This window comes from Benincasa hispida, chromosome 1 (assembly GCF_009727055.1).
Source record: "Benincasa hispida cultivar B227 chromosome 1, ASM972705v1, whole genome shotgun sequence".
Classification (NCBI taxonomy): Eukaryota; Viridiplantae; Streptophyta; class Magnoliopsida; order Cucurbitales; family Cucurbitaceae; genus Benincasa; species Benincasa hispida.
In genome coordinates, this window is record NC_052349.1 from 4,968,761 (window position 1) to 4,988,330 (window position 19,570).

Consider the following 19,570-nt stretch of genomic DNA (forward strand, 5'->3'; position numbering starts at 1 on the left):
GCGAGATTGAACGACACTTGCACAATAATTTTGACGGAGTGGGACAACCGTTGAGTTTGAGCGCACTCGTATAGACTGGAGGGGCATTTTTGTAATCTCATCCCGTGATGACGTAAGCAGAAGGTCAATTGACATTATTTTTTAAAAATTGGTCGATTGATATTTTGGACCAAAAAATTGGGTTTCGTTCAAATTTACCATTTATATATATCCCATCTTACTCCGACCGTCATTTTTCGTCAAGTCCATCGTCAAATTCTTCCTCGTCGTCTTCGTTGCCACATCTCTCTGCATTTATCAATGGATTCTGCTCTGCTAATTCCTGTTGTTTCAGTAATTCTCGGTGCCCTAATCGTCATTATCTTCTTCGGAAGTTACTTTCGCAAGCGAAGATCCGAAGTCCAAACCATTTCCCATCCGGAGCTTCCATCGGATCCGAAGAAGCACCAAAAGCCGTCTCAGACTAAGAAGTCTCACTCCAAACCTCACTCTCACTCCTCCGATAAGGTCCGTTTGGTTCCTGAAAAGCTGCATAAAACGACGACGGAATTCTCGCAATTTTGTACTGAATTATTCACTGCACAATTTTCGTCTTAGATTATCTAGGTCTAGCTTCTACATCTTCTGCTAATTTTCGAAGCTGCGAGTACGGCGGAGTGATTGAATTCTTCATCGATCATCGTCCGTATCGCAAATGTGATCTAATTATACGTAGCTAGTTAATTTTGCTCTGGACACATGCTAATTATTTGAAATGATCGCCATCTAATTCCTTTTTAGTCCCATCTTCTCTGTTTATCATGATTTTTGGTTCGTTGTTCATCGTAACCTCGCTGAAAATGCTATTCCTCTGTCTTGTTACTGGTTCATCACGGTGTTCTGCTACCATTTCAGTAAAATATTCATTGTTTGCTTCATGCGAACTACCTCGAGCTTTGTGCTGCATCGAGTTCAATAAAGGTTGTTTATTTCCTTTTTACATTTGCTATTTTTTGATTCAGGTGTATTACGGTCAGCAGGTTCTCTTGTTTATTCTAATGTTATCTGCAGAGGAAAATAATTGTATTCAGATTGAAATGTTGCAACTCCATATATTGTTTACATGATGCATTGAACAACTTTGATATTTCTCTTACACTCAGTTTTTCCTTTTTTGATTGTCAAATGTAGGATCAAAACAAGAAACATCACCCGTTGGATTTGAATACATTGAAAGGTCATGGAGATTCTGTGACTGGATTATGCTTCTCCTCAGACGGAAGTAATTTGGTGACCGGTAACATGGTTAATCCTGCTAGATCAAACAGTTTTTCACTTGATATTACCTCCATTGTTAATATGCCGTGACGAAAGGGAAATATATTTAACTAAGAATGTCAGAATGTGAATATTGCCCCTGCCTCCATTTTATTTATGCTTATGGCTGAAGAATTTTCAATTGATATTCCCTCAGTAAAATCATTTTCCAAGCAAGCATTTAATTAGACTAAGCATATCAGGTTTGCATTTGTATCCTTTGCTAGTTCATTCGCTGGATTCAAAGTGTTTCAGTTGATAATATATGTGTTTTCTATATTAAGCTCGTGTATTGTATCAATTAGTGTTTTCAATTATTTCTAATCCTCTTTTTCTATCGAGTAACAAGTTTTAAGTACTTTTCTGTTTTAATGGTCTATATTAGTGAATTTTAGTGGGTTCATTCTCATATGGAGCTGAAAATTTGAACTCAGACTTCATGCTGTTCTGATCTGATGCTAATTTCTCATCTTCATATAAAATTTTCTCGCTATTCCTAAAACTCCTATTAGAGACTTATTTTTGCAATATGTTTTCAGCTATGAAAAAGCAACTTCTGTTGTTGTTTTTGATAATTTTGTTTTCTAGACAGTTTTAGCTATTACTGTATTCTGTTTCCTCTTGTTGTTGCTCAACTTAGCAGTAATCAGTGTGGGAATTGGTTTCTAAATTGTGGTATCCAAATTTATATCAATTGGCGTTTTTGGTTCTGGTTTCTGGAAGTAGAAGGTATCATTTATTCTCTATTCATTAAGATTAATATATCCATGTGTTTAACAGTTTTATCATAATTAATATGCAATGTTTTATCAATGTTTCGTATTAATTCATTTCAGTATGATATGTTGAAGATTTTTGTTATCATTTTTTATTCATTAATCTTGTCTTATCTGTTCCTAAAACAGCCTGTGCTGATGGCGTGATCAGGGTATTTAAGTTGGATGATGCATCAAGTAAAAGCTTCAAGTATGTAAATCCGTTTTTCAAATCTTTTCAAATGTATATTTTCAGAGTGCTAATAAATAGTATTTTGGTTTTTCATCCATTTTTTGCACATCATTTATATTTCTGCAGGTTCTTGCGAATTAATTTGCCTGCTGGAGGTCATCCAACTGCTGTCGCATTTGGTGATGATGCAACCTCTATCATTGTATCCTCACAAGGTCTGTCTGGTTCTTCCTTGTACATGTATGAAGAAGAAAAACCCAAAGCTTCAGGTGAAACTAAACAGCAAGCTAAGCTCCCTCTTCCTGAAATCAAGTGGGAACATCACAAGGTGCACGATAAAAAATCTGTTATAACCCTAGTAAGTGCAACTGCTAGTTATGGCAATGCCGATGGGAGTACAATTGTGGCTTCTTGTTCAGAAGGTACGTTACATCTACCTTACAATAATCAAGTGCAAGGCATGTGAATGATGTTATACTTTCTTTTATTAGACCTCTATGGTTTGTTTAACCATTGAGATTTAAAATATTCATCAGTGTTGAATTTGTTGTTTGCCATATAAAGAATTCTGGAGGAACATAAGGGCCGGCTTCAAATTTTCAATAGCATCCATGAGTACTAAAATATTATGCTGCAGATGTGCTAAATCATGATCAAATAATTCAAAATGTTTAACTTGGTTGCGAAAATTATCTTGTTGATTTCTTGTGCGTAAACAAATCTGCTCAACAGTTTACTGCATTCTTTATCATAGTTCTGTCTTACGTAGAACTTAGAAGTGCTTATATAAGGAAATTGCTTTCTAGGGACTGATATTAGACTCTGGCATGCAAAAACGGGGAAGCTGGTGGGTGATGTTGACACTAATCAATTAAAAAATACCATGGCCACTTTGTCACCAAATGGGCGTTTTATTGCGGCAGCTGCTTTTACTGCAGATGTGAAGGTGAATGTTTCTGGCATTTGCATATTTAATAATGAGAAGTTTCTTCTTTCTAGATTTGTCTACAGTGTTATCTCTTTTATGGACCCACACATGAAGAATTGAGCAGTACTTTTGAAGGCAAACATTAGTAAAGATCAGCTTTGAGATACATTTCTTTGTAGTGAGACATCGTTTGTGTACACGGGTCCAGTGTCATATGTTCTTACCTCCTAAGAAGTACTGACACTTCTAAACTGGCAAAGTGTTGGTGTCGGACACCTGTCGAACACCGACACGTCAGCTGGCGTATGCATTATTTTATTATTATTTTTTTGTTTTCCAACATGTCAGCTAGCGTATCCATTATTTTATTATTATTCTTTTGTTTTCCAACACGTCAAGACACACCAAGAGACGTTAGCGACATGCCAAGGACACTCCATATGCAAAATAAATAAATAAATAATAAATAATAAAAAAATAAAAATAATGAAACAAGACCCACTATCGGTAGTCCATTTAAGGGGCATTTTAAGCGTATTAAAATTAACTATAATCCACAATTTTATTTACGTTTTTTCATACTTTTTGTTAAATATATGTTCTGCATATTTCACAATATGTCAAATTATGCACACATATATTTGTTTTTGAAAAATAAATAAATAAATAAATAGCATGTCACCAACGTGTCATTCTTACTTTTTTGTAAATTGGTGTGTCGTTGTGTCAATGTCGTATCGTATTCGTGTCGCGTGTCAGTGTCCTTACTTCTTAGCTTGCCTCCTTAGAAAAGATAGACAAGTGACTGTGAATTACAATTGGCTTTAATCATTCTAGCTCATGATATATTATGATTTATTGAAATCATTTCGATTTTGCTGGGAAAAGAAGTTACCACTATCACAATATTGGTGTTGCTTTATAACTACCTGATTTTACATATTTATTCAATCAATAAGACTGGTCTTTGATGTTTTTCCGTCAATATATTGTTCTTTGCAGGTATGGGAGGTTGTTTACTCAAAGGATGGTTCAGTTAAGGAGGTTTTGAGAGTTATGCAGCTGAAAGGACACAAGGTTGTTGTTTAGATATTTTGTGAAATTCATGATGTGATTTAGTTAGTTAGATCTAATAAAAAACTTACATGATTGTCTATCCTTTTTCAATGTTCTGCTTCCACTCTTGTTTTATCACTCTTCTACTCTTCAAGCCACCCTAATTCTCTACTCTTGTTATATCACTCTTGTTTTATCACTCTTCTACTCTTCAAGCCACCCTTTTCTTCGAAAAAGTTTGTAAACTATGGTATTTGCAGCTTTGATACATGGAAAAATCCATATGAAATCTTCTTCTTATGTGTGACTAAAAATATTCTGCTATCTGTTGCACTTCACTTTGTTTTGACTTTTGAGTTTGGTTTTCAGTAAACACCAATATCATTTTTTAGGATTCATCATCTTTTAAATATCTTCTTGATGGTTTCAACTTCCTTGTCGGTTAACGTTTTCTTTCTGATGTCCAGAGTGCGGTAACCTGGTTATGTTTTACCCCAAACTCAGAGCAAATCATCACTGCATCAAAGGATGGTTCAATGAGAATATGGAATATTAATGGTACGTAGAGTCACATCTATAATTTTCATGTGTAAACACCTGTTAGTATAATTGACTGACCTATGACCATATCTTGTATTGCAGTTGAAGTACTTTTAGTTGATTTTTTTCATATGGTTTCTCCTTATTCTCCTAGTTTCCTCATTTCATCTGATGGAGCTAAGATAATATTAGTAGAGTACATGAATGTTAGTTTTTGCAAATGAATACAAAATTGGTCTACATTAAAATTGTATTGTGTTTTCTAGATATATTCTTCATCTAATTAATTTTTATCACTTCTAATTGGGATCTTTCCTGAAAACTCACGTAATTGTTAAAAATACACACGCACGCGCTTGTAGATAGAAATTAAAACACAAACTTAACAATTAGCTATTAAGTAAATGCACATTTAACTGTGAATCTGTGATGTTGTAACATATATATTCTTTTACCTCTTAATGCAATTAAAACTTTAATTGGTTGATTGCTGATTTCTTTCTGTTTCATGTTAACCTATCTAATTAGATGACTTTAAACAACTGACATGTTCCTTGTATCTATATTTGCATTATTTCCTTTTTCAAGTGAGGTATCACCTTGATGAGGATCCAAAAACTCTCAAGGTGTTTCCAATTCCATTACATGATTCAAATGGTGCTACATTGCATTATGATCGTCTCAATATATCCCCTGACGGAAAGATACTAGCAGCAACGCATGGTTCCACACTGCAGTGGTTATGTGTTGAAACTGGAAAGATTTTGGACACAGCTGAGAAAGCTCACGATGGTACGTATAAGTCTAAATTATTTACCGCTTCTTTTCTTACCTGCTATGAGGTTCTATTAATATTGATTAAAGAGGGCTCTCTGTCTCTCTCTCTCTCTGTTGGGGGTTTACCATTTTAATGGGTTGAAATTGCACCTGATGATCCTAATCCGAAGAATTAATTACTCACTTGAGAGCGAGACTACTACTGTTTTAATTTTGCGTAGCATCATCTATCAAGAGAAATACTTGTATAGTGTTTGGAAACATTTTTTCAATAAAAAACACTTTCCAAAATGTTTACGGTGTTCACCAACCCATTAGGAAGTGTTTACCAGTATTTGTGTATACATAGTTGCTTCGTCAAAACTAAGGGTCCGTTTGGATTAACTAGAGAAAAAAAATTTTTTTAAAAATTTTTTTTATTTAAACTATTTTGATAAAAACTGTCAATAGTATGTTTTGAAGTTATTTTGAGTAGTTGCCATACACTTCATTTTTTTTTTCAAAATGAATTATTTTCAAAATTAAATACTTAGTTAAACCAAAAAGTTGGTTGAGAATTGTAATTATACTACATAATTACAATCTGAATCGATTAACTACATTGGGTCTCATCTTTCATATTAATAGAACAACCTAAAGAACCAGGATTTTTTTTTAATTTCCCTTACAAGGATACTGACCATTACAGTAGTATGACTTGATTTATCAATTAAGTGACGGTTGTATCCGAGTCCATGTGTTTACTAGTCCGAACATTTTGGTTCATCATCTCAGGTTGTTTTCATATACCTGGACGAGGTTTTTTCTAGTTATATTTGCCATGTCTCATAGGGTCCTTAACCTAACAAGATTATCTTATTCGATTTGTGCAGTTCAATATAGTTTAGAACAGTTTGTTGATAATATAATATTTCTTTTAACTGCCTATAGTCCAGACTCCAGAGCATGGTCGAATTTAAGTCGAGAACTTTGTGAATTAAATCAGCTAATCGTGGGCACCCAATTCTAATGCAGGTGACATCACATGGATTTCGTGGGCACCCAAGCCTATTCCATCAGGTAAAACTTCATCCCACTTCTTCTTAATTATCTTCTTTCGCTACTAAAATATGGAAATATTAGAAAAAAAATATTTTCACAAGTATAAAAACGAGAGAATTACAACAATATAAACTAACCATAACACTAAAGCACTCTACATTATTTTCATAAAGTTATAAAGAAAAAGTGAATGATCTATTTAAAACTGCATTATTGTATTATGTCATTTAGTTAGAAGTTTTTGTACAGAAAAATTACGTTAGCCTGACTTGATTTGAAATCATAGGAATAGTAAAGAATCAAGAATAAAAGACAAAGTTAAGAAAGAAATGTGCTTTTTTTCCCCTCATAAACGATTACAACTTCGACAACACTTTAATTCGCATATTGACCATATCTTAAATTTACAAAACTAAAAGATATTGTTCAACTTAAAAGATTCACTCACTAAAAATTTATTATTCAATCTTGCTTTTCTCTTTTACTACTTTATTGTGGAAGTGGTTGATCAGTCTACAAAAGTAACGTAAGAATAATAATATCTTGATTAAAATGTCATTTTGGTCTTATGTACTTTGAAGTTAGTTCATGTGTAATCCCTGTATTTTCAAATGTTCAATTTTAATCTATGTTCTTTTATTAAATCTTAAATTTAGTCCCTATTGCTTGTTTATTGTTGATTTCTTCTTTAAAAAAATGTTATTCATCAGCATCTTTACTAGAAATTTTGAAATTGTATCCACATACTTTATTTTGATGCATGAAAAATTATTATTATTATTAATTAGTCGATTTCAATAAAAAAAAAAACATTGAGGGATTAAATTTAAGATATTTATTAAAAGTAGAGGAACTAAAATTGAACAAACTCCAAAACACAACGATGAAAATGGTATTTTAACCTAATATCTAATATAGCTTCTTTTGGAACAGGAGATAAAAAAGTATTGGTTTTGGCTACTGCGAGTGTGGACAAGAAAGTGAAACTATGGGCAGCACCGACACTTAGTTGATCACGAATTGGATTTGTTGGCTAAGATAAAGTTAACTTTGGATACAAGCCTCCTGATTTGGTATATCATCAAGTGCTTTTCTTGAAAAAGTTATCTAAATTCGATACTGGAGGTCAACAATTTCAACAACTGCTGCCGAATCTTTTGACAAGTAAGACAATTCGATCTCTTTATTAACAATACAGCGTTTCGGTAACACAGTGGATTTCAAACGTGAGAGGCTTTTTGAAACTAGAACCTTTTCTATGGCATAAAAAAAAAAGGAGAGAGGAAAGTAATAGTTTTAGATTTCAAATTATTACATTATGGTTAAAAGGAGATGTTAGGAATCAGATACCGACGTTTTGTGTGAAGTTTGTTTGGGTAGAAATTAATGGTGTTATATTAGGTCCTTTCTCCACTTTGAACTTTGGTCATGCTATTGCTATTTATGCTTCTTTTTTATTCGAGTGTTGGATATTTAGTTTATAGGGCATTAATCGAGTTTAGTTGAGAATTTCTTTGGACATAATTCAATCATTCAAGAATCTAATTAATTTAACTTTGGTCTAATATGTGCTTGCTATGTTGTTGTCATCATCATCATTATATACTAATCTTTTTCTTTCGAAATCTACTTCAAACTAAGAGGTCGTTACCGTTTTGTTTTCGTTGTTTCCAGGGATTCTGAAGAGTGAATACATAGTTCAAGTTTTAATTTAAAAATTTTCACAAGTGTTTTTAAAATTGAACTCAAAAAAGTTTTTTTTTTCCTTTTAATAAAAATTATGACTAAATCTGATGAGAAATTGACTAGGTGCTTGTAGGAAGTAAATTTTTAAAATAGAAAACAAAGAACTGTTTAAAAAAGGCCTGAAAATTCTCTTTTAAATTTTGGAGAATTAAAATTTTGAAATGGTAGCTTATTCAAATGCATTTCTTTGGACTCTAAATGCTATCCTCCTAGTCAAGATTCAAGCTGGTGTGGACACGAATATATTATATATATATAAAAAAATAGATTAATATGGAATGAAATGTAGATTAATAAGTTCATATCCTAAATTGGAATTTTTTGTTAAAATAATATTTTTTTTAATAAATAATGACAAAAATAGGGATTGGGAGAAATATTTTCAAAAATAGGTATTTTGGAAAAGTATTGACAGATTTAGGATAGTGAATCGTGTACCGGTATACGATTTCCATATTTATAATCTAACCTTTGTAGTTTTCAAATCATTTGATTTTTGTTTTAATATTAATGTGGTATTTGTTCAAACTTTGAATGTTATATGAAAATGGTCTCAAGTTTACAAAATTCTCTCTATGCTTCCTAAAGTTGCGCCTTTTTCATTATGTTGGCCAATTCAGATGGTAGAACTACCTTTTTCATTTAAACAAATAGATATGGTTTTTCATGGGAATTTTTTTGGAACTAATTCATTTATTAAGAACCTAGTTAGATGATCTTGGGAGTCAATTTAATCTGATCATCAATATGCATGAGTTTGAGTTACTTAGATCAACCACTAAAATAATGAATTAAGAATGGTATTTAGGGCATGTTTGGATAAATTTTTAAAAAAAAATTCAAAAGATTCATTTTTATTTACACTTTTAATAAAAATCAATTAAAATACACTTGGAAAATTATTTTAAGTAATTGTCAACCAACTTCAAATGCTAGCAAAATGATTTATGTTTTAAATTAAACTTTTGGAAATGTATTTCAAACACACGGGAAGAGTAAATTTGATAGGAAGTCCATTAACACAGGCAAATTAAATCAATTTAACCTACCATGTAATATCTGTAAAAAATGTTATTAAATATTCTTTGCAAAGGACAAAAATTCATGTCCCTTGCGTGAATCTCTATGAAACACAGACACTTCATGTGAGACACAGAATCCGTATCAAACACGTATATGTATCTATTTTTACGCGTACCTTTTTTTTAAAGAAAAAAGACAAACAACTCATCTAATCTTTTTCAATCTAAAGCTAGACAATCTATTTAAAAAGCTCATTACTCGAGTCCAAAACTAAAAGACCAAATTTTATAATCATCTAATCTTCATATTCACATTTAAGTCACAAAGTTCACAAAAATATAAACTATTTGGATATCTTCGTCAATTCAATGAAGAAGTTCTTTGTTTATCTTCATACTTCTCCCTCTAATCTTCTTCTTCTTTGTTAAGAGCCTTGCGCTCTACCTGAGCTAGACGGGCCTCGTTTTTGGATGTCGAGAGCAACGCCTAATCATAACTAGAAACTAAACTTAACCCCAATAGTTTGTCCAGATTTTTCAAATATTACCAGATAACATATTCTCTAATCGTGTAATATTTTTGTCAAACTCAATTACATTTAATGAGGAAAACTGCAAAATCAGAAATCTTTTAACTACCAAAGAAAATATATAGTTCTATCTAATGACAGAAATCAAGTGCCAAAAAGGAAAAAGAAAAAGAGAAAGAGAAAGGCACCGCAGAACATTTGTAAAATATTATTGTCATTTTTCATTGGGTGTTCAGAATTTATAAAATCCAATAACATCTTCTCTTCAAATACTGTGAGCAATTTCCTCCTACACTATCTCAATTTAAGATTAAAACAAGTAGGAGGGATTTTCTAGTCCCCAACTCTTTTTACACAACCTGTACGAGAGATCTAGACCTTCAATTTTGTAGTCAAAATGTATGTTTTAATTAGTTTATGTATGTTTAAGTTGGCCTCTCATCTTTAATTGCATTTGTAAAAAGATAGAGAATTTAAAACAAAAACCATAACTCAAAGTAGTAAAAAAATGAAATTATAAAAAATAGTACCTTCGCCCACAGGCAGGGCTCGATTTAAACAACTAGTATGTTAAAGTTGGCCTCTCACCGCTAATTGCATTTGTAAAAAGGAAGAGAATTAGAAATAAAAACCATAACTTAGAATATGCAAAAAGATGAAATTATAAAAAATAATTACCTTCACCCACCGTGGGGGCTTCCACTCTACCAACCGATTTTGTTGAGCCATTTTTAGCCATTCCCTTTTTAGTCATAGTTAAATATTTTAAATATAGGAATAGAAAATTACGAAATAGTAAAAATAATTATCTTCGCCCACCGTGGGGTTCGAACCCACGACCACAAGGTTAAGAGCCTTGCGCTCTACCGACTGAGCTAGACGGGCAATTTTGAGAATCTGGTTTAACCTGTAGCATTTTACACAAGTATAGTTTGAACCGCTTTATGCAACCAAAAAGGAATATTCAAATAGTTTTAAAAATTAAAAAAAGAGTACCTTCGCCCACCGTGGGGTTCGAACCCACGACCACAAGGTTAAGAGCCTTGCGCTCTACCGACTGAGCTAGACGGGCAATTTTGAGAATCTGGTTTAACCTGTAGCATTTTACACAAGTATAGTTTGAACCGCTTTATGCAACCAAAAAGGAATATTCAAATAGTTTTAAAAATTAAAAAAAGAGTACCTTCGCCCACCGTGGGGTTCGAACCCACGACCACAAGGTTAAGAGCCTTGCGCTCTACCAAGACGGGCCTGTTGTTATATAGGGACTAGATCGCATGAACTAATCATATCAAAAAGGTTCTTTGCGCTTCGACATCGTGGCAACCTAATGGGGATTTAAATGGACAAAGAAGAGACTGGAGATAACATATGGTATGAAATTTTCAGAGAAACTATCAATTAACTTATCTCCATGATAAGAAAGTTATCTATCTCCATATTTGCAAGTGTAACTAATTACAAGTTATTGTAACTAATTACAAGTTCAAGTAAATGTCAAATGTGTAATAGTACAATAATGTGGAGACAAACGACCTAATGGAGGGCGTCGGGCTGCCTTTCTGGTGACGAGGCTTGGAATTCTGGTAACTTCTTGTAAGATACATAAATCCTTGCTAAGGTTGGAAACTTAGACTGCACTATCCAACAGCAGAAATTTGTTATGTGAGAGAGTTTCGAGACTTATGTTTTTCTTCTTCCAAATTTCTTATATGTTATAAGTTAACCAAGAATATCTAGAGATGAGTTTTAAATTATTTTTATTTAAAATATAATCAAAGAATTAATTTTTTTTCAAAAAAAAATAAATAAATAAAAGGGATGGGCGGTTTGTAACTGCAGCGTACGATCTATGCAAGTGCAACCGGCAAATTTACATTAGAACTTCAAATTGTCAACCTCTGAGAAGTGATGAATTAGCTGTACCAAGATTTGCTATCAAAATACTTGGAGCATATTTGGATTAACTTTCTAATTTAATTTAACATAAAAAGTCAATCCAAACATGTCTTTAAGCCAATGTGGAGTAAATCCTAACAATTTGTAAGAATCAATGTGATGCCTAGTGACAATAAAGGATTTGGTCGCCTTGTTTCTTGATTTTTTTTCAAATGTTCGATATAAACTTAAAAGGAAAAAGGACAATGTTTTTCATTTTTCATAATGTGTAATAATCGCTGAGTGAGATATAAAAAAGAATGGAGAAAATACAATACCATGTCAATGTGGAAGTTCTCAATAGCATTTGAAATTTGGGGAGCCAAAAATACATCAGCCTGCATGTGACAACACTAGATTAAGACTGTGACGATGAAACTTCGAAAGTTGAAATCTTAATTGGTAAAAGAATCGAGAATATTTTGAAACGTGCCATCTGTACTTCATCCCCTAAAGCATAATGGCCAGAACAATCCTTCAGCAGTTTCTCAAGAGCTGTAATACACAACAGATGAAAAATTGAGGACCACTACACTTTCTTGCACACACAATGAATTAGTGCGGTAGTTTTATTTAACTTCACAAACGTACCATTGAGACCTTTTTCTAAATTGGACTGAGCCCATGGTAGCTGCTCTTCTGGACCAAATTTTTCCCCGATAGTTTTCTAAACAAATATATATATATAAACGTGGACTAGATTAACTTTAGATATATATGTACACAGGTAGTGCAAATGAATCATGTGCAAATAAAATCTACCAGCAATCCCATCATAATAACAGGTTGTATACTTGAGCTGACGATACTTGCCACCTGCAACATGATACATTTATCTTTTTTGATAAGAACCTATCACCATAATGATGCACAGATAACCAGACTATATCATATGTGAGTTCTTATTCGCACAGAACTATAGATTTTCCCCCGCTTTTCTGAGAATCAGAAATCACAGATTTTATTGCTCAATTTTCACAAGACTTAATAGCGCTCGTGTTAAGATGTAACAAGCTAAAAATAATCATTTAATTGATGCGAGCCAATCCACTGCCGATTAAACCACTCAAAACATAGAAACTAGGATCTCATATCATATATATGATGCAAAATTAAATGTTCCTAAAGATTTTAAAATTCAGTCAGTGGATTTGAAAATAAATAAATAAATATATATATATAACTGTAGGCCTGTAGGAGTACCGTAAGAACAAGTAGTTACATGCTAGAAGACATTTTTCATAGATCTATAGAGCTCTCTTTTAAACTTTTCAATTTGTAGCTAAGCAGTACTGATCTTACTTGCAGATTAAGAGATTTTAAACGAAGATCAGCAGGCAGCAGCGCCTTCTGTGGATATTTCTCTTCCAGATACTAAACAATAACAACAAGAAAAGAGCATTAGTGTTACAAGCATAATCTAGGATAGTAAAAGCAACAGAGGATCAAATTTAGGCACGAGAAAAGAAGGATGACTAGTATATTCAAGTCCGTGAGAATCCAAAACCTTCTGAACTGGCATTTGCTTAGCCATTGTGGTTAAGACACAAGTTCACTGTTCTTCGTCACGGACTCGAACAAAGTCGATTATCTCCCTTCTCTTTATACTAACCAGCAAAATCGCGTAAGAATCTGAAACTACCACCGGACCATCTACTAATACAGGAACATACTTAAGAGGATTTAGGCGCTCAAAATCTGCATCTCGGAAGGAATAAAAAATAGTTCAGCAGTTTTTTATTCTATCGATTCGCACTAACACATCCATCTCAAGATTTACCTGGACTTAATTGTTCTCCTTTCCCAAGGTTTATTGCTCTGTACTCGTAAGAAAGCCCTAAGCAACAGTCGGGAAACATTTCTGTTAACAGAAGTATCAAGTTTCACAACTTTCATTTGTTTGATTTACTATCACGACCTTCATTTCAGCTCAGAATCAATTTAAACAAAGTCATGATGCGTTCTACGGCAGACCAAACTCGAATTCATCTATACTTCAAACTCAAATTATTCATCATTCGTCCGATTTATAATCATGATCTTCATATCCGCTTAGACTCGATCTAAACAAGATAACCGTGAATTTTACAACAAATCAAACTCTAATTCTTCTGTACTTCAAATTCGAAGATGAATTTTCCAGTAAAGTCAAAGAAGAATAAAAACCTTTGAGGTTCAACGCAAAGCGAACACGCCACGAGCAGGAGCTCCGCCAGAAAGAATAAAGAATCAGCTTCGATGACGTTAACGAATCGTCGGAGCTTTTCTGCAATGACAAAAACAAAAGTAGGAACAACATTATACTACATTTCCTAAAGATTTCGAGTTAAGAAAGTGAATCCGTCTCTCTGCAATCAACTTATCTTCAGATCAAACGATTTCAAGAAATGGGCGCGCTCGAGAGAGAGAGAGAGAGAAGATACCAGAGCGTGAGGTTCGAAGTCCATGATCGTCAACGAGAAGAAGAAACAGCAGGAGACGCTGCTTGAACAAAAGCGGTTAATAATTGAATACTGTTGCGCTGAATTTGGCGTGTGCTGTATTTATATACGGAAGCTGCAGCCTCGATGGTAACGATTTTTGGGTAGGACGAGTCACGAGCGAGAGAGCCGGACGAGCATGAAAGGAAATTTTTTTTTTTCTTTTAACTCCTCAACTTATAGAGTTGTATGATTTTTCACTTCAAACTTTTAATTTGAGCATAATACACTTCTTGTTAATGTCTATTTGATTTCTGAGATTTTTAAATATATATTTTAGTCTTTCAAATTTACAAAACGATTGTACATAATCCATAACTTAACTTTAAGCTAAAGTGCTGATATGAATGGAAAGATAAGACTATCTCATTTAACTACATGGTGATTAGTTGGAAAATAAATTAAAATTTAATTTTTCAAAAACTGTTAAGTTGAAGAAGATTTAATTTTGGATTGGATTACATTCTTTTAATATACTTAAAACAATTTTAATTCACTTAGTAGTTTATCTTTTTAAAAAATAATTTTCAATTTATTTTTCAACTAATCAAATAGATTTTGCCATATAATTAAATGAAGTAGTCTCGTCATCCTATTCACGTCATTAATTGGCATTCTATTAGTTTAAAGTTAAGTCATGAATAATTTAGAATAATCTTGCAAATCGGAGGACAAAAGTGTATGTTTTGAAATCTTAGGGACCAATCATCGATTTCAATCCTAAAGGACGAAAAGTATATTTTGCCTTATTTCAATATTCTTAAAGAAAAATGGGTTAAAATACATTTTTACATAAAACATCCTCTTTAGGCCATATATTTCAAAAATGTCTTTAAATTTGAATTTTTTAAGGCCTTTGATATCATTTTTGCACAAATTTACCTTTTTTATTATTTGTGTCCATATTTATATATTTCCCTATTTACTAAGCTTCTTTAATGATAGAGAGAGAAACTTATTATAGAGAGAAAATGTGTTTAATATGATTTTTTTTCATTTTCAAATGGAGGGAGAAAATGCATTTAATATAGTTTATTTTTTTCCATTTGTTTGATTTTTTATATTAATGGGATATATTTCATTGTTTGTTTTGAATACTATTTGTTTTCATGTAATATATGTCATTGTTTATTTGGCATATATCCGAGGTATTATGATATGTATGTCCTAATTAGTCATCGTTTATGTGTCTGTAATATATTTCCCCAATATTTGATATATATATTATTCTAATGTAATTTTTATATGATTGTCTTTTTTATTTGAGTTTGTTTGTTACAGTTTATTGTTTATTTTGAGTTTGTTTATATTTTGTTTTATTATCCCATATATACATAGTTTAGATTCATTGTTATTTTTTAATATACGTTAGAACATTTGTCTTAGATGTTTGTAAATATTCTAACAAATATATCAAATATACTAGTAAGATTGACTATATTTCATTTAAGTAAATTTAACAGAAGCTCTCTAACAAAAATCGATACTTCTCAATTAATGTGATCGATTCAAATTCAATTTAAAATCTCATGATTTTCAAATAAACAAAACTATGTACCACAGTATATAAACAATTATACACTGATCCAAGTAAGGATGCAATATCTAATTCATGAGATCCATAAACATTGTTGGGGCATTCATCAAACCAAACGACATGACTAAGACCTCATAGTGCCATATCTAGTTCTGAAAGTCGTCTTAGGAACATTCGCTTCTTTAACTTTTAACTGGTGATAACCTGATCTCAAATCTATCTTGGAGAACACAGTTGCCCCCTTTAACTGGTTAAATAGGTCATCAATACGAGGCAACAAGTACTTGTTCCGTATTGTTACTTTATTCAACTGTCTTTAATTAATACACAACCTGAGAGTGCCATCCTTCTTTTTCACAAATAGAACTAGTGCTCCCCATGGTGACACACTGGGTCTGGTATAACCATTGTCCACCAACTTCTGTAACTGAACTTTCAATTCCTTCAGCTCAACTGGCACCATCCTATATGGTGCTTGGGATATAAGGGTTGTACCTGGGATCAAATAAATTGTAAACTCAACCTCTCTGTCAGGTAGTAAACCTAACAACTCTTCAGGAAATACATCAATAAACTCCTGAATCACTGGTACATCTTCGGGCTCAACTTCTTATCCTGCGAAATAGTTACATGTGCCAAATAGGCTATACATTCCTTAATCAACAGTTTCCTGGCTTTGACTATTGAGATCAAGCTATTAGAAAGAATTCTCCTGCTTCCAGTAAATACTATATCCCTCTCTTCAGGTCTTCTAAACACTACTTCTTTCTTATAACAATCAACCGAGGCAGAATATTTACTCAGAAAATCTATGCCTAAGATAGCATCAAACTCAAGTAGTTCTAGAGGAGTTAGATCAACCCACATGCTCTGGTTTTATTTCACAATCACTATAAAATTCCCTTACTACTAACACTTCCTCAACAAACATAGAAATAAATAACCCATCTAGCACGCTTTCTAGCATTCTATCAATATGCAATACAAACATGCTAGAAACAAATGAATGAGTAACACTAGGATCTGACAACACATATGTAAGAGTTACTCTACCGATCACAATGTCTGGCGACTCCTTAGTTTCCTAGTGGGTCACTGCATACACTCTATCTTATTGTTGAGGTCATCCAACTATCTTCTTCTATTTGACGCCACGGGAACCCTTACCTCTGGCTTCAACTTCTCTTAGTTGATCTACTGTCCAGGAAATCGTCTTCTGCTCCACCTGAGTCTCCCGTGCTAACTAATCGAAATCTCTCTTGAAATAACCTATCTAATCGCACCAGTTGCAGATGTTTCTCCCACTGTAATATGTCCCTAAGTGATGCTTACCACAGCTCGCACATGGGGGTTCGCTAACCGTTCTAGCAATAGACTCGCTAGCACATCCTGCCTTGGATCCTCCAACTGAAACAGCTAGTTGTCTTGATCTCTACCTGTTTGACCTCTACCGACTCGCAGCTCCCTGATCTCTCATAGTCGACTGTCTAGAGAAGAAGGGCTTGAAACTCTCACTTTTCGACTCTCTGGGAGACATCCATGATTCCTCTTTCCTTTTATGCATCTGCTTCTCATTAGCTAATCTCCTCTCAACTCTGATGGTTGTCTCGACTAATTGGGAGAAATCTGTCTAGTTACCCGTAGAAGTTACTGGCATAAGAATCTCAAACCATTCTTGAATCTCATGCACTTGTCCTTTTCTTCCACAATAATCGGAAGAGCATATTGAGACAACTCAGTAAACTTCTATTCATATTCAGAAACCGTCATCGATCCCTGAATTAGTCTAAAAAACTCATCTCTCTTCTCTTTCCTCAATGAACTAGGGTAATATTTTTTCTCGAAAGCTTTTCTGAACTCTTCCCAGGTCATAGCTCTAGAACTACTTTGTCTAGCATCTAGGACTTTCCACCACTTTTCAGCTTATTTCTAAAGTAAAAGCACAACTAAACTGACCTTCCGATCGTCAGGACATCTCATCACATTAAAACCTTTCTCTATCAGATCAAGACAAACCTCAACATTTGTTGGGTCTGTCATACCCTCAAATGTCGTAGCACCTAGGGCCTTTAGCTTCTCAATGCCATATTTCTTCTCTGGATCTGCCTGTACGGACTCTACACTCGCCACTAGCCTCTGGCCAATCCTACCAAACACTCGGTCTTCCATCTGAGAATCTGTCCTATCTTGAGGGGTATTAGACTCACCCTCAAACGTAGTCTCCTGTACTACTGGATCTCTATTAACATTACACCTTCTCAATTTTTCTCGTAGAGTTTGAATCCCCTCTGACTTTGAAATCTTTAGTAGGGTCATGATCCCAATCCGCTATCTGCCACTTCTTCTTGGCATCCTTCCTAAAATAAAGTACAATCATTAGGGACATTACAACATTGACACATCCTAATATAATGCATGAGTTCACTCCCCAAAACCTTAGGCTCTGATACTAGCTTGTCACACCCCCTTTTAAAACCTCTTCTATCCTAGGAGACGATGTGAAGACAATAGTTACCAACCCTCTTATGGTAACCACTTGTATGAATAGTTTCAGGCACCTGATAAATATAACATTACTCTTAACGGAGGAGCAGTAGTGTGGCGAAGCACTAAGCAGGGGTGCATCGCCTACTCCACTATGGAGGCGAAGTACGTAGCGGCTTACGAAGCTGCTAAGGAGGTCGTCTGGCTCAGGAAGTTCTTAACAAAACTGGAAGTTGTTACAGATATGTTTAGGCCCATTACCCTTTATTGCGATAATAGTGGGGCAATGGCGAACTCCAAGGATTCGAGGAGTCACAGGCGCAGCAAACAAGAGCAGAAGTATCATCTAATCCGTGAGATAATGCATCGAGAGGACGTGATCATCACGAAGATCGCATCGAAGAACAACGTTGCTTACCTGTTTACGAAGGCTCTCATGGCTACAATGTTTGAGGGTCACCTTTAGAACATGGGTCTACAAGATCACCCGCGGCTGGACTAGGGCAAGTGGGAGATTTTCTTGTACTAGGCTTTTATGCCCTAGTTTATTGTTTTGTACTAGTTTTATGTACACCCCACTTCGCTTTAGGGAAAGTGGGAGATTGTTGGGGTTGATGCCCTAAAGTCTCGTGTCTTGTAGTTTGTAAACTGTTTGTATGAACGCTTGTGTTGTATAATATATGATATTTACTTTACATCTTGATTTTGCTCAGTTGTATGTTTTATTTGCTTTACCACAAACCAATAAACATAAAATCCCTAGTTATCTGTATGTAACTTAAGCATGTATGTGGTGACAAACAAGTGGATCATTTTTTGAGTGATAACCAAAATGGTCTGTAGTATATGGATATAGGAGGAAAACCTTATCCCGGTAACGCTATGAATGCGGCCCGCTTTGTGAAATGGTCATAAGTGTTGTGACTTGTCACAGATGGTCTGATCCTGATCATTCATGTAGGGGACATGCGAGCAGGGGCCGTCCTATACAAAGAGTTTGTATAAGACCTGACCATGAAGTGTTAACGTTTCGTTATATAACACCATTCATGATAGAGACTTCACTTCATTAGGATGACCATAGGTAACATGACCTCAATCTTGAGTGAGTTGGGAACTCCTGCCATTGAGGACGGTTCTTTGATTTGTATGGGTACGAGTGGCCAGGTCGCCGATTCAAACCTACCATTTTGAGGATTCGTCTGATTTGGGAGTTGGGAAGTTAGCTACACAAGATGGAATTCACT

General features: G+C 34.0%; 2 protein-coding genes and 2 non-coding genes across 6 annotated transcripts; 1 reads left to right on the forward strand and 3 right to left on the reverse strand.

The window, feature by feature from the left end:
• The first annotated feature begins 216 nt into the window (after window positions 1–216).
• On the forward strand, window positions 217–8,151 carry LOC120090148 (transducin beta-like protein 2). The gene is made up of 10 exons (XM_039047669.1): window positions 217–507; window positions 1,171–1,276; window positions 2,202–2,262; window positions 2,371–2,666; window positions 3,051–3,190; window positions 4,175–4,249; window positions 4,696–4,786; window positions 5,357–5,560; window positions 6,560–6,604; window positions 7,520–8,151. Exons 1-10 carry the CDS (start codon window positions 301–303, stop codon window positions 7,597–7,599), a joined length of 1,305 nt encoding a protein of 434 aa, XP_038903597.1. The 5' UTR covers window positions 217–300; the 3' UTR covers window positions 7,600–8,151.
• Window positions 8,152–10,696: 2,545 nt separating this feature from the next.
• TRNAK-CUU lies at window positions 10,697–10,769 on the reverse strand. The gene has a single exon. It is a non-coding gene; the product is annotated as a tRNA-Lys (tRNA).
• Window positions 10,770–10,883: 114 nt separating this feature from the next.
• Window positions 10,884–10,956, reverse strand: TRNAK-CUU. Its single transcript has one exon. It is a non-coding gene; the product is annotated as a tRNA-Lys (tRNA).
• A 305-nt stretch (window positions 10,957–11,261) lies between these two features.
• On the reverse strand, window positions 11,262–14,427 carry LOC120071259 (glutathione S-transferase zeta class-like). 3 transcript variants are annotated; one of them, XM_039023440.1, is made up of 10 exons: window positions 14,246–14,427; window positions 13,989–14,088; window positions 13,603–13,683; window positions 13,435–13,520; window positions 13,125–13,196; window positions 12,585–12,638; window positions 12,414–12,489; window positions 12,256–12,317; window positions 12,101–12,160; window positions 11,262–11,524 (listed from the first exon to the last, which is right to left on the reverse strand). In XM_039023440.1, the coding sequence occupies exons 1-10, from the start codon at window positions 14,267–14,269 to the stop codon at window positions 11,501–11,503; spliced, it is 639 nt and encodes a 212-aa protein (XP_038879368.1). In that variant the 5' UTR covers window positions 14,270–14,427; the 3' UTR covers window positions 11,262–11,500. The 3 variants fall into 3 exon arrangements, with proteins under 3 accessions (XP_038879368.1, XP_038879350.1, XP_038879359.1); XM_039023422.1 differs by having other exon boundaries at window positions 11,262–11,519; window positions 14,246–14,424; XM_039023431.1 differs by having other exon boundaries at window positions 11,262–11,519; window positions 13,603–13,659; window positions 14,246–14,410.
• Window positions 14,428–19,570: the final 5,143 nt, after the last annotated feature.